Below are 15,452 nucleotides of genomic sequence, written 5' to 3'. Positions count from 1 at the left end.
GCTTTCTAATACAAATTCAATTTCCAAGCTGCTACCAGAGAAACTGGAAGAAAAGCATTTAGCTAGCAAATGACTAGGACTCACTAAGAGCTGCTACAGGCAACAAAAAGCAATTCATACACCTAACATTAATAAAGTCAGAACTCCTTTTTATGAAAATTGCTTTGTTGCATTTCCTGTCCCAGATTTCTTTTGATGTTGTTGTTTGTTTGCTTTTCAAGGAAGCTAGCTGGCAGTGAATTTTCATGGAGAAATGGAATCAAACTTTCCATGATTTCATTTTGTTGGGATTGCTTTCCCCGAATCAAACAGGCTTGTTTCTCATACTCCTGATCATCTTCATATTCTGTCTTGCCTCACTGGGCAACTTAACCATGATTCACCTCATCCGCGTGGATCCCCGGCTCCACACACCGATGTACATTCTCCTCAGCCAGCTCTCCCTCATGGACCTGATTTACCTGTGCACCACTATCCCCAAGATGGCATTCAACTTCTTCTCAGGTCAAAAAGGCATCTCTTTCCTGGGATGTGGGGTCCAGTGTTTCTTCTTTTCAACTATGGCAGGTTCTGAGGGTTTGCTCTTGTCTTCTATGGCCTATGACCGATACACGGCCATCTGCCAACCCCTCCATTATCCCATTCGCATGAGTAAAAGGATGTGTGCAATGATGATCCTAGTATCTTGGCTCTTGGGGGCTGTCAATTCCTTAGCACACACAGTCTATGCTCTCCATATTCCATACTGCCGGTCCAGGGCCATTGATCACTTTTTCTGTGATATCCCAGCCTTGGTTACTCTGGCTTGCTTGAACAATTGGGTCTATGAGTACATGGTTTTTGTAAGCTCAAGTCTATTTCTTCTCGTTCCTTTCCTTGGAATCACAGCTTCTTATGGTCGAGTCCTTTTTGTTGTCTACCACATGCGCTCCAAAGAGGGAAGAAAGAAGGGCTTCACCACCTGTCTCACACATTTAACTGTGGTGACATTTTACTATGCACCTTTTGTCTATACCTATCTCAGACCTAAAAATCTCCGCAACCCAGAAGAAGATAAGAATCTGGCAGTTTTCTACACCATTCTGACCCCCATGCTCAATCCTATTATCTATAGCCTGAGGAATAAGGAAGTCCTGGGAGCCATGGCAAGAGCATTTCCAATATTTTTCTCAAAGAAGAAATAATCACAGCTACTCTCAACATTTTTTCTCCTTTTTGTGTTAATTAGAACATCATTGATAGAAATGTAATGTTGGTAAACTATGTAGTTTAACATTTTCTACCAGCTATATTCAGAAAGTGAAATTATTCTAAATATAGTCATTTAATGCTAAACAAAATCATAATCAATGCTAAAGGAACCATGTTATTGTATGAAATATTATATATTGCATATATATGTACATATATTACTATTACTGTCATATTCATACAAATTGGCATTAAGTCTACTCATATATACCTTCATTGTTGTTATTTTTAGTGAGGTTACAACAGTTTCCAACATCATATGTGTCAAAACCTATTTACATATATGTTATAACAACACAGTTGGCTTTTGGATCCAATTTGCATCCAATATTTTACATATTTCTAGGATTTTTATTAGTTTTTCTCTATGACTCATGTATACTTGAAACATCTGATATTTGTTGTTTTCATTCTGACTTATTTCAGCTAGCTTTTATCAGTTTCAGTTCCACCCAGGTTGTGATAAAGTAAGAATTCATCTTGCCTTTATATAGCTGGTTAGTTTCCATTGTGAAAAGTTATAGATATAGATGATATAGATGGATATGGATATGGATGTAGTTATATGCTACACCTTCATAATCTACCCATCTGTCATTGGGCACATGTTTATTTTATAATTTATTGTATAGTGTGCTGCAATGAAAATAGAAATGCATGCACCCCTTCCAATTAATGTCTTTTTTATTATTTGGGTAGATACTTAGGTCTGTAAATGCTGGAACATATCATAAAACGTTTAATATTTTGAGAAACTGAAATACTGTTTTCATAAATACTGAAGAGTCTACATTCCCAAAAACAGTGCACAAGGATTCATTCCTCACAACATCATCATCAGTTGTTGTTTCTGGTCTTTTTGATATGGTTAGTTCTCACAGGAATGAGATGGTATCACATTGTGACTTTGATTTGAATTTTTCTGTTTATAAGTAATCTAGGAATTATTTTAATATGCATGATGACTCCAGCCATATGTCTTCTTTGGACAGTGTCATTCTAGCTTTTCTTTATTTTTTTACTTCTTTTGTTTGGTTATATGCATTAGTTTAAGATCTGTGATATGAGCTCTTTGCCAGATATATAGTGTGAAATCTCCCATTCAGTATTTTTGTGTGTGTGGATGGTAGTTTCCTTTGATGTGCAGATGTTTTATCACTAGAGTAATCCCACTTATGTTTGCATGCTCTTTTTATTCCTTTTACTGTTAGAGATGAATACACAAAGACATGACTGAAGCCAGTGACAAAGTGTTTTGTCTGGGTTTTCTATTATGTAATTTATGTTCTCAGGATTTAAGACAAATCTAATCCATTTTTTTTTTTAAGATTTACTTATTTATGCATATGGAACTGGGGTATAGACCAGAGGTGCTGGGATGGGAGGATTCACCAGAAATAGAGTGGGGAGCAGAACAGACAGATGTACTAAAATACACTGCTGAGGGGAGCAGAGGGCCAGTCTGGAGAGGTCTGCCACCCTATGTGGGTCACCTCCCTGCCTGGGGATCGAACTCGTGCTGCAGTGGCTGCAGATAACTTCATAGTGCTGTCCATTAACCCCTGTGCCACCAGGGAGGGCCTACAAATATAATCCATTTTATTTAAATTTGTGTACAGTGTGAGAGAGTGGCCTACTTTCACAATTTTGTATGTGGCTATAGTTTTCCTGGTATTATTTTCAAAGAGACTTTCCTTTAGTGTATACTATTGATGCCTTTGTCATAATTTAAACTGTGCATATAAGCTTGATTTATCTCTTGACTGATGTGTATGTATTAATTGCTATGTATCCACTTTTATTCTAGAACCACAGCTTTCATTACTGTAGTTTTTCAGTACATTTAAAATGTGGGACTGTGAAACAACTCTTGTTTTTCATCAGAATTGTTTTCACTATTCAAAGTCATTTGTGGTTCCATATGAATCTCAATAATATTGTACTATTATTTTGAAAAATGCAATCGAAAGTCAGCTGAGAGTTGCATTAAATCTGTGTGTAGGTACTTTTTTCAAATGTGACATTTTTTAAAAAGATTTATTTATCTATGCATACAGAACTGGGGTGCAGCTAGAGGTTCAAGGGCAGTGAGAGGATTCGCCAGAGACAGAGTGGGGAGCAGAACAGGCAGATCAATGAAGTACACTGCTGAGGGGAGCAGCGGGAGGGTCAGGAGAGGTCTGCCAAGCCATGTGGGACAGCTTCGAGACCAGGGATCAAACTGGCACTGATGGGGTTGCACTAGATTGCAGCGCTGCACCCTAACCATTGGGCAACCAGGGAGGACCCAAATGTGCCTCTGTCAGAATGGTAATTCTTCCAATCCATGAATATGGAATAACTTTCTATTTATTTATGCTTCTATTTCTTTCACAATATCTTATACTTTTCATTGAATAGGTTATTCACCTTTCTAACATATATTTTTGTTATTTACTATTTTAATGAGTTAAGGGAATGTTTTGTTGATTTCTTTTCTTCAAACTCACAATTAGCATAGGGGAACACAACTGATTTTGTTAATTGATTTTGTAATTATCCATTATTTCTCTTCAGATTCATTTTCACAATTATTTTTTTGGTGTAGTTAGAATTTTTTTCTTTTGCATACAACATGTCACCCACACATCACGATGATTTTAAATCTTCTTTTAATTTGGTTTCCATTTACATCTTCCTTTTGCTTAATTGCTTTTGCTGGATTTCTTAGCAATATTGAAAAGTAAGGGTTACTGCTGTGGAAATTTCTTAAGCTTTTCACCATGGAGAATGATGTTTGTTTTAAGATTACGATACTTATGTCCATAATTATGTTATGTTCTATCATCCCCAACATCTTTCATTACAATATTTATTGGATCTAATCAAATACTTTTTCTGTGTCTATTAAAATGATCATATGGCTTTTATCTTTCCTTTTGTTTTTTGATGTGATAAATTACACTGATCAATTTTCAGTTGTTAAACCATGAATAAATATCACTTGTTTATGAAGTATGATCTTTTTAGTGCCTTGTTGAATTCATTTTGCTAAAATTTTGGTAAGGGGTTTGGCATTTGTGTTTAATGGGTAAATTATTCTGCAGTTTTATTTTTTTTTAAAGATTTGCTTATTTATGCATACAAGAAGTGGGTATAGGCCAGAAGTGTGGGGGCAGTGTGAGAGAAATCATGGAGACAGAGTGGGGAGCAGAATAGGAAGTTTTACTGAAATACACTGCTGAAGGGAGCAGCAGGCAAACATAATAAGTCTGCGGAGTCATGTGGTCAACTCACTGGCAGTGGATAGAACTCCTGCTGCACTGGCTGATGTTAGATTGATAGCTGTGCCTTTAACCCCTGCATCGCCAAGGAGGATCTAGTTTTATTGTTATATATCTTGTCTTATTTTGGTAATTGATTAGCACTTGTTTTATAGAGTGTTTTTAAATTTTACAATTTGGGGGAACATTTTGAGGAAGAAAGGTGTTACTCATTTCTTAAAGTTGATAAAACTTACTAGTGAAACTATGTGGTCCGGTTTTTTTGTTTTGTGGGGATTTTTTTTTAAAAGATTTATTTATTTATGCATACAGAACTGAGATACATACCAGAGGTGCATGGGAGGTGAAAGGTTTCACCAGAGACAGAGTGGGAGCAGTACAGGACGACTGATGAAGAACACTGCTGCGGGGAGCTGCACGCGGGTCAGGAGAGGTCTGCCACGCCATGCGGATCACCTCCGGGGCCAGGGATTGAACTTGCACTGAAGTGGCTGTGGCCAGCTTGCAGTGCTGCATCCTAACCCGTTGCATCACCAGGGAGGGCCCTTGTGTAGAATTTTTAATAATGTTTCCTTTCCTCAAATCATTGCACATTTCAATCCTTTCTCATTCATTTTCATCGATTTTTGTCGGAGACCAGCTCCAACTTTTGAGGTGTCTGGAGGCAGCAAAGGCAGGACCCTAAGGTGGGAAGGCGTGGGCTTGCAGAGATTCCAAGAGCGGGAGAGGAGTGGGAGTGAGGAAGACACAGGAGCCGGAGTTGGGTGCAAGTCTTCCTGCTCTGCCTTCAGCAGAGGTTTATTTTATACATTTCCAGCAGGCAGGGGGATGGCATTAGCATACGAAAGGGGTTAAGATCACAGTCACCTTTTTTCTAAGAATGGTCTGGGGTCCTTTGACCTTTACTTGAGATTATAACATTCTAAAATCAAGATTAAAGAACAGGTACATAGGTGCTCAAAGTTTAAGACTAATATTACTATAGTAAAGATAGATAAGAATAAAGTCCTTTAAACCTTATCCATTATTTGATGGTTTTAATAGGAGACATAGGTGAATTTCCTTATCTAAAGAGTAGATAGTAGAATCCTGAAAGACTAGCCAGAAAGACTTTTGTGGATTGCTTTGAAGTGTAGCAGGTAAAAAACTTGACTAGCTCTAAAACAGGCAAACTGGATGAATTTCCATATCTAAAGCCAGACAGTAGGAAGTTTGAGTAATTCTTTAGAAGCTGAATAGAAGGCTAGGTAGGATGATAGAATGATAAGATTTGGGTTTTCCTCCATCAGGCAGCGAGAGAGACTTTGCAAAAACAGCTCTTTTGCTTTTATTTATCAGTCAGTAGTCAAGTCACTTGACTTCAGGGGAATTTCTCACCCTGGTGCAGTGCTTGCTTGTCAGGGCAGGCAGGCCATATGCAGCTGAGGCAATCCAATTGTAAGCTGAAAGTTGCTCAGAATATTTTGATATTATGGTTATACAAAAAAGGGAGGTCATAGCATAAGTTAGTGTGGAAAGTCTGATTTTTCAGAGCTTTTCCCGAGCTACCCGGAATCTGTCAGACGATAGCCCTCCCATAGCTTGTGTCAGATTTTATTTTATTTTTATTAAGATTTATTTACTTATGCATACAGAGCTGGGGTACAGGCCAAAGGTATTGGGGTTGGTAAAAGGACTCACCAGAGACAGTATGAGGAGCAGAACAGGAGGACTGTCCGAAATACACTGCTGAGGGGAGCAATGCATGGGTTAGAAGAAGTCTGCCATGCCATTGGGTCCCCTTCTTGGTTGGGATGGAACTCATCCCAATGGCTGCAGTAGCTTCATAGTGCTGTGCTTTTAACCTATTTCACCACCAGGAAGAACCCTCAGAGGTTTTAATATTTCTAAAAATTTATAATTTTTTCCTAGATCATTCAACATTGTGGCATAAAAAATGTTCATTTTACCTTATGTTCCGCTTCATTTCTGAGACATCAATTGTAAGGTGCATTGTAGTTCTTATTCCATTTATTGGAGTTTTCTTTGTTTTTCTAGTGACAGGTTTTTGGGGGTTTTTTTGGGGTTTTTTTTTTTCTATTTCCTAGCTTTTCAAAAAGTAATCTCTTTTCATTCATATTTTGGGTTTTTCTTTGAATTCTCTTTTTTTATGTGCTCAAATTTTATTATTTAATTCCTTCTACAGACTTATGTTTTTGCTTTTTCTACCTATTGAAATCCTTGAGGAGTAAGCTTATTTCTTTATGCTCTTCTTATTTCCTGTCTTTTTTTTTTAACACATAAAAAGACAAGTCAATTAGGAAAAGGATAAAAGAAAAAGACAGTTGCATAGACATGGGTAGGCAGAGAGCCTCCCCTGTTTCTTTGTGAAGGGAAAACATTATTTTGAGGAAATGCTTGTATAGTCAAGGGCTGGCAGGAAGGGCCACTTCCTGTTTCCTGATGTGAATCCAGTTGTTTCCAGATATATTGATATTTTCAGTTTAGTTCGCTTTTGTTTTGTCACAGTGTCTAGAACATTTTTTCTTCATTTTCATTTGTCTTGAGATTTATTTTGAATTTTTCTTTGATTTCCTCTTTAACCTGAAAGCATTCAACTGTATGTTTTTCTGTCTCTGCATATTAAAATTTTCACTCTTTTTTCATACTTGATTTCTAATTTGGAATTATATTATCAAAGAGATACATGATATTTTTTCAATCATTATGAATTCATTTATGTGGGTTCTGTTGTCCAATATATGTTCTATCCTGGGGAGTGATTCAAATGTATGAAAAAGTATGTGTGTTTATTTGTGAATGTGTGCAGTTTGTTCTATATGTTTCAATCCCGCATTAACTGGTTCATTGATAAAGGCTATTATTTCCTTGATAATTTACAGTGTGGTTGAATTATCTTTGCTGTAAAAGAAAGTTTTTTTTCTTATACTAATGTGTTACTTCTAATATCTTTTCAGTTTTGATATGAGTAAATTATAACTTGATGTTCTTTCATATAAATGAGTATTGTATAATAATTTTTTTCTCCCATTAATCATTATAACATGTCCACACTTGCCTCTTTTAATTAACTTTTTAAACTGAAAGTCAATTTTATCAGAGATTAGTATAACTGACCCTGTCTTTTTACAAGTAGCATTTACAAGTAGCATTTTCATGCTTATTTGTGGATCTCTAATAGGTCTACAGAATATAGCAGAATGTTGATGTCATATTTTTGTTTGTTTATTTTCATGATCCTAACAAGTACACTGTGTTTTGATTGGAGAATAGTCCAGTTTCATTTGAGGTGATTATTGATATATGAGGTGTTGCTAAAGTCTTTAGTTTTCTGATCCTATTACCGTTTTCAATTTCTTGTAGACATTCTTTTCTTCAATTTAGATGAGTGTTCTACTGCATTTGTGGTATGGTAGGTGTACTGTTTTTAAATTTCTTTAGCATATGTCATCTGGGAAAGTTTTTATTTCTCCCTCACAGATGAAGTATAGTCTTGCAGAGAAAAGATTTGGGGCTGGGAAATTTTATATTTATTTATTTTAAATACAGCTTTGTACTCTCTACTTATTTAATTATTTTAAATACATCATTGTACTCTCTACTTGTTTGCCTATTTACTCAGAGAAGTCAGCTGTAAACTTGGTGGGGATAATTTAACACTTTTACCCCAAGCCACGTGCAGTAATCTTCCCCCCCCCCACCCTTCCTGGAAGTGTCTGTACTATGTGTCTTGGTGTAGGTTTCCTTACATTCAGTTATCCACCTGAGCTTTCCTTTACATTCAGTTTGTGATTAATATCTTCCCAAAATTTTGTGATTTTCTCCTCTATTATTTCTTTAAATTGTTTTAGAATTTATTCTCTTTCTTCTCCAATTGGAAATCCTAATATTCTTATGCCATCCTTCCTAATGATTTGGATAATTTTTCTTCTTCCACTTCAATTCTTAGTTCATTTATAATCACTATTTCAAACTTCCAATTGTTCTTTTCTACTTACATATTTTGCAAAATTTTTATCATCCCTATTTGCCTTTCCATATCCTGCTTCTTCATTATTACCTTGTTAAAGCTTTCATTTCATAAAGCTTTCATTTCTATTTTCTATTAATTAATTTTATGTCTCAGGACATCATTTGCTTTTTTTGTTTCCTTACATATTTTTGATCAGTTTTTTTTTCTATTAGTTTAGATATCTTATCATACTAATGCTGAACTCTGTACCTGGTGGTAGAAAATATGTGCCTTTGCTATTGGAATTTGGGAACTTTTTTTTACTGCTTATTGCTTTAGAGTTTTCTATTTCCTAAAACAAAAAACAAAATGTTTTTATGCAAATGCCTGTGAATTAAAGCATGCATTGTGTATTTTTTTAACTTTTCCCTACCTTATATGATACTAGACATTTGATTTTTCCAAATTCCTCTTCTGCTCCTCAGTACAAGTACTAGGTTGTGAAGTTCCTTAATGGTACAAACTGCAAAAATTTGGTGTGAAATGCCTAACAGCACTATTAGTAAAACCACAAATACAAATCAGCTGCCCCACATTAAAAACTCACCAGTGACTGGCTGTGTCTAGGCTGTTGATGCACCTTTACTCAGCAGTTTCTTATCAGTTGACACATGACAATGGAACAATCTCCAAGAGGTATTCCAGTTTCAAAATTGGATACTCTGGTTTAGTAATCTTTTGGGTAGTTTTCAAATTTTCCTCTTGGAAGTGAAGTAAGAAACCTTTATTGTAGTCTTGGTCCATTTTCCAACTTGAACTGTCTTGCTACCAAATTCAAATACTTAGTGTCATAGTATCCTTAGACCTCTACCTTCTCCTGCTTCCCTCACATTTTAAATTTAGCTCATGGTATTCTTCATTTGAAAATTTCTGCTGCATAATTTTAAGGCTGCCAACCATGATTGTGCACTTTTTATTAAAAGATAACTTAAATTTACCTCCTATCTTCTCATAGGCAGTGACAACTCCCACCCCCAAGCCTCTATTTATATATAAAAAGTGTAATGTTTATGTTAACCTATTCATTGAATATAAGTTTTGCTTATGTCTTTGAGTCATTTTAAATTAAAACTCATGGCATATAATAATTAGGATGTTGCTGTATTTTAATGTTTAAGACATATAAATACTTTACCTGCCTATAGATAGCTTGGCATCATCACAATACCTTGCTTCTGATATCTCCTTCACTTTGAGCCTGTACTTTAAAACTTGGAGAGATGAAAACATCCTGCTGTGGGTCAGAAAGCTGGAAAGAATACAACTCTTTTGGATGCCAGTTTTTCAGTTTCAGTGCTAGATATATTTAATTCTACATAATACTGCCTCTCCATTTATAAGAACATCATCAGTTTGTTCTGAGTTTCTATAACATTGATAGTTATACCTTTGAAACTTCATTCCCCTACCTTACAATATAAAAAATAGAGATCACTTAAAGATATAAAAATTAAAATGAACAATTAATAATGAAAAAGAGCATTTTACATATGAAGCTTCAGAATTCATAAATAACCAAGTAGTTAGTATCATTTATCTTGTAATTGAAAATACAATCATAATATGGAAACAAATAGGTAAAAGATATTTCTCACTGGTAGGGTGAGATGTTTGAATTCTTGTTTGAACATGCATAACTGAATCATGGGCTCATAAACCCTGTCCAAACAATTTGGCCCACTCACAGCCCATCATGAGACACTTAAATAGATAAAATTATCAAATTCTCTCTAACAACTGCCTCAGAATTTCCTCGAGTGGTAAGTCCAAGAAACCACATGTGCAATTGAAGTGCAAATCCTATGTGCACATACATACATAGTCCACCCAGAACATGTTATGACTCTGCTCAACTCCTCCCAGACAGATGGACATGCCCTTTAAATGTCTCTTTCTAACTGTCTTCCAAGAGACAACTTAGTTCTCATTTTTAACATTGATTCCTTTGTTATACAATTCATAACAAAGAAATTGATGCCTAAAGAAAATTAATCCCTAAACTCTATCCAGCAGCCAAGGAAAGCCTTATCAGAACTGATAGAACCAGGAAGAGACAAGAAATACCCAGAAGGAAGAAGGCTGTACCCAACCCCAGAATAAAGGCAGGTTAATAAAGCCTAATTAAAGCAAAAAGCCCCCAAGGTAGGGCTTGTATTAGAAAACAGCCAGTATTGGAGTGATAATGTAATTCTTATAAATAGGGTGGATAATGACCCAAGAAATAAAAAATAACTCTCCCCTACCAAAGGAAAAGGTGGATCTCACTGAATGGCTGTTCGGTCACCATGACAACTCCCACAAGGCATCTATTCACCTATTACAACAAGGTACAGAACAGGAGTGGAGAATGGGATCAAAAACAGTGGGGGGGAGGGAAATGCACTGGACTATGGTGATGGCTCTTGGGTGATTTGGTGATGGGAAACCCAAGGGGATTGCAACTGAGATGGAAAAATATGTAAAAATAAACTATTATAATTTTAAAAAGGGAAACCCCTAACATACCTTAAAAATATTCTTCCTATGACTGTCTATCCAAAACTCTTTCTAAGTGTGCTTACATTTTGTGTTTAATAAACTTACCACTGCTTTACCCAAGCACGGTTTTGGATTCTTCATAAGTCATAGTCAAGGACTGAGGAATCAAGAAACATCTAGTAACCCTTAAAGCCCATAACACCCTTGAACGTGAGATTTTAACAATGCCTACCCTGGTTCAACTAAATCTAATACTCACTAGTGAATTACTTCTCTTAAGGTCAGATAGCCACAATTTTGGGTAATGCTGTGTAAAAGATAAATAAAAAGATTTTAAACATTAATAACTTCTGAATTCTTATACAACATCCATATAGTGACAGATGTGATGGGGTTTTTAAGATTCAACTAATTATTAACTAAATGTATTAACTTAATTAGTTAAATACATTAATTAAGTATATTAGTAGACTGGTTTTAAATTGATTTATAAATAAAATATTTTGCAAGTAGTTGTCATTGAGAAGTATTGGATCTAAATATACCAAAACTTTATTTTTATATAATTTATTAGAAATTTAGTCTAATATTTTGTCAAAAGATATGCATTCTAAATAAACCCCAATAATAAGCCCCAATAAATTTCTAAGTCAGATCAAAGCCTTTCATTTATTTTTATTTCTTTTATATGTGTGGAATTGAATAACAATTTGTGTGTGTGTGTGTGTGATCATCAAATTTGGAGACATCAGGCCATCCCTGATGGCACAAAAGGTTAAAGCACAGCAATAAGAAGCTAAAGCAACTGCAGCATGAGTTTGATCCCCACCTATCCTGGAGGTGACCCATATGGCATAGCAGACCTCTCCTGAACTGCCCACTGCTCTCCTCAACAGTGTACTTCATCAGTAGGCCTATTCTGCTCCTCATTCTGTCTCTGGTGAATCCTCTCACCACCCCTGCACCTCTGTACCCCAGTTCTGTATGAATAAATAAATCTTTAAAAATATATTGGGGGACATGTTTGGTGTTGCCTGCCATCAACATGTACCCTAGGTCCCAGCCCAAGCAATGTAATAGACAAAGACATTCTTGATAGAGCAAGCATAGCCACAACATTCAAACAGCCACACCTCTAATGAGACCAAGCCACAACCAGCTATACCAGGAACTGCATTCCACTCATCCTTCTGCAACACCAGCAGACATACCACAGCAAGGGCCTTTAAGTAAATGAGGGTCTGGTTGAAGGAAGCCACAGGAGACCACACCATGTCTATTGCAACAACAGCCCAGATAGTGTGCAGATCAACTCATGGCAAAATAGAAGTGCTGATACATCCATTCCAAAAGCAGCAACAGTCTGTTCAACAGGTGTCACAGGACACCCAGCCATGAATCTTCTCAGCTGAAGCACAGGCCAAGGGAGAATGCAATTCCATACATGAGCCATCAGAATAGGTCTGGTTATGGTAGATAGGATCTTAGGGAGAGCAAATAAACATCTGCTCCACATTCATTCACCACCCATAGTGAGCAAATGTTCAGGCAAATTCATATATAAGCTGGTAAAAGGAGATCATGGCAGAAGTCATGCCATCAGCTACCAGTGGCCACATGTGTTGGGTCCCAGCTGGGATGAGCCTCCCCACCATCCCCGGAGCTTAAGCACAGATCATAATAGGAAGAAAATATCTTGCCACCTGTGTGAGTTGCTTTACCTTTGGGCAGCTGATTAATATCCACCCTGATGGCAGTAGCGCAGTATAAAAGGGAGGCTGGAAAGGATAATGGGAGAGAACGTTTTGCTACAACCATCTATGTGTGCTGACTCTTCAACCTCGACGTCCCCCATGCAGACTCGTATCCCTGCCGTGCAGGCGCGGCAACATGGCTCTGAGCCAAGAACAAACCTGAAAGCAAACAATGAGGCAACAGTAATGCACAGGTGCTTAAGCCAGCCTCCATGAAACAATTCACTACAGAAAGAAAATAAGAATCCAGAACCCAACAACTGACATGGAAGAATTTCTCTACATGACAGATAAAGATTTCAGAATCATCTTAGTGAAAAAACTAAAAGAAGAAGGGCTCTCCTTGGTGGCAATTAAAGTGTAGCACTATGAAGCTCTCTGCAGCCACTGCAACACAAGTTTGATCCCTAACCAGAGAGGTGACCCACATGACACAGCAGATCCCTCTGGCCAGCTCACTGCTCCCCTCAGCAGTGCATTTCTGCTCCCCACTCTATTTCTGGTGAATTCTCTCACCCCCCACACCTCTGATCTGTACCCCAATTGAATGCATAAATAAATTGAATGCATAAATAAATCTTAAAAAAAAATACTAAAAGAAACTGGAAAGAACCAGAAACTAGAACTCTATGAGAAATATAATTAATGATTGCAGAACAAGACTGAATCTTTAGCAAAGAAAGTAAAGGAAGGCCCTCCTGGTGGCGCAGCCAGTTAAAGCACAGCACAAAGAAGCTTAAGCCACTTCCCCATGAGTTTGATCCCCAACTGCCCCGGAAGAGACCACATGGAGTGGCAGACCCCTCCTGACCCGCCCGCTGCTCCCCTCAGCAGTGTACTTTGTCGATCTGCCTGTTCTGTACCCCACTCTGTCTCTGGTGAATCCTCTCACCCTCTGCATCTCTGGCCTATGCCCCAGTTCTGTACAAATAAATAAATAAATATTTTTTAAAAAAAAAAGAAAAGAAAGGAAAGGAAAAGGAAGAGTGTAAAGCATGAACAGAGGAACTAAAAAGTAATGGAAAAGCTACAAAAATGTAATAAATGAGATGGATGAGTCAATACTCTTAAATATACAGATATAAAATGAAAAAATGGAAAAGGAAAGTGAAGGATACCTCACACTATGTGAATTACCTCACACCATGTGAAAGGAAGAATAAAAGTATTAAGAATCCAAAAAAGGAGAAGAGGAAAAGGGAATTTAGAAAATTTAAAAAAAAAAACTGAATAAATATCTCCAAACCTTAAAAAGGAAATGGAATACATATAAAGGAAGCTAGTAACAACAAATTTCTGTAATGAAAAGAAAACTACAGAAAGACGTATAATAGGGTCCTCCCTGGTGACGCAGCAAGTTGGAGTCCTGCACTGCAAAGCTAAGCCTAGCTGTGGCAGCCTCACCAAAAATCAAAATCCCAGGACTAGATGGTTTCACAAAGGAGTTCAATCAAACCTTCAAAGATGAACTAAAGCTTATGCTACAAAAGAAGTCTGTATTTTTTGAAGGCAATATTGCAAATTACCTAAAGCAAACAAAGACAGAATGAACACACACATGCTAACACAAATGTAAACACACACCAAAGGAAACTAAAGGAAAAGATAAAAAATTTCTCAACAAAATCCTAGTTGTACAAACCAATTACCAACAAGGAGATTGTAACAATATGGTGAGGCCTTTCTTCTTCCTAGGAAGAAAGTGCACATAGGTGCATTTATATTTGTAAACGATTTGAACAAGGCACTCTCGCATGACTTTCCTGAGACATGGCCCACATCAGATATGGCTGGGGACACCTAAGTAACCATTGTTGATTATGTGGTCAGAGTGTAAGACAGTCTGGGAACAGTTCAAAATTATATCATGCACCTGCATGGAAATTTCTCCTTGTATACATGTCCAACATGTCCTCCCCTGTTCCTTATATAATAGATACTCTTGATTACATTTTGATCCCTTTGAAGTCCTTTTCCTCATAAAGATGAATACCTTTCTTTCCCCTGGATCCCATTTCTCCTTCCATTGTCACATAATCAGTAATGCCTGTTCACTATTATTAAATATCAAAAGTGCTGTTCACTGGACAGCAGCGCCTTGCCTTGCAAACCTGCTCCATGACTTAATCTTTCAGACCTGACCCTGGGGATGTGTGGGTGCATCCCTGTCCTCCAGAACAATAACCAAAATCACAAGGAACTTAAACAAACCAATTACAAGCAACAAAACTAAAACAATATTTTGAACCCTCACAAAAACAAAAGTCCAGGACCAGATGGTTTCACAAGTGATTTCTATGAAACATTTAAGAAGATATAATACCTATCTTGCTCAAATTCTTTCAAAAGTTGAGGAAGAAGGAATAAACGGTTTCCAGAATTATAATCAATAAAAATCTACGAGTTCACGTGATCTTCTAAGCAAGTGCTAATGATAACAGCAGAACTGTTCCTTACTTTTTTGTTGTGACAGGGAAAACCCAGGCTCCTGGAAGTTCGGCAGGCTGCAGGAGCCACTTTGCCCCGCGCTAAACCTGGGAGGTGAAGGGAGAAGGCTCAGCTCAGTGAGTGGAGCCCAGGCTGCAGAAAGACTGCAAATCTGATCCTCAATACCTGGGTAAGGGAAAACCCCCCTGAAACTGCAGACCCCATAGGGAGTACAGAGCAATAAGACAGGAAAAAGGCATACAAGGA

General features: G+C 37.1%; 1 protein-coding gene across 1 annotated transcript; it reads left to right on the top strand.

Moving 5' to 3' along the window:
• The first annotated feature begins 245 nt into the window (after positions 1-245).
• LOC101635770 (olfactory receptor 2L13-like) lies at positions 246-1,184 on the top strand. The gene has a single exon (XM_004686580.1). The coding sequence runs from the start codon at positions 246-248 to the stop codon at positions 1,182-1,184; it is 939 nt and encodes a 312-aa protein (XP_004686637.1).
• The last annotated feature ends 14,268 nt before the right edge of the window (positions 1,185-15,452 follow it).

This window comes from Condylura cristata, unplaced genomic scaffold, assembly GCF_000260355.1.
Source record: "Condylura cristata isolate star-nosed mole 26May11 unplaced genomic scaffold, ConCri1.0 scaffold00021, whole genome shotgun sequence".
NCBI classification, from domain to species: domain Eukaryota; kingdom Metazoa; phylum Chordata; class Mammalia; order Eulipotyphla; family Talpidae; genus Condylura; species Condylura cristata.
The sequence above is the reverse complement of the archived record's forward strand: the minus strand, read 5'-3'. Positions and strand labels throughout refer to the sequence as shown.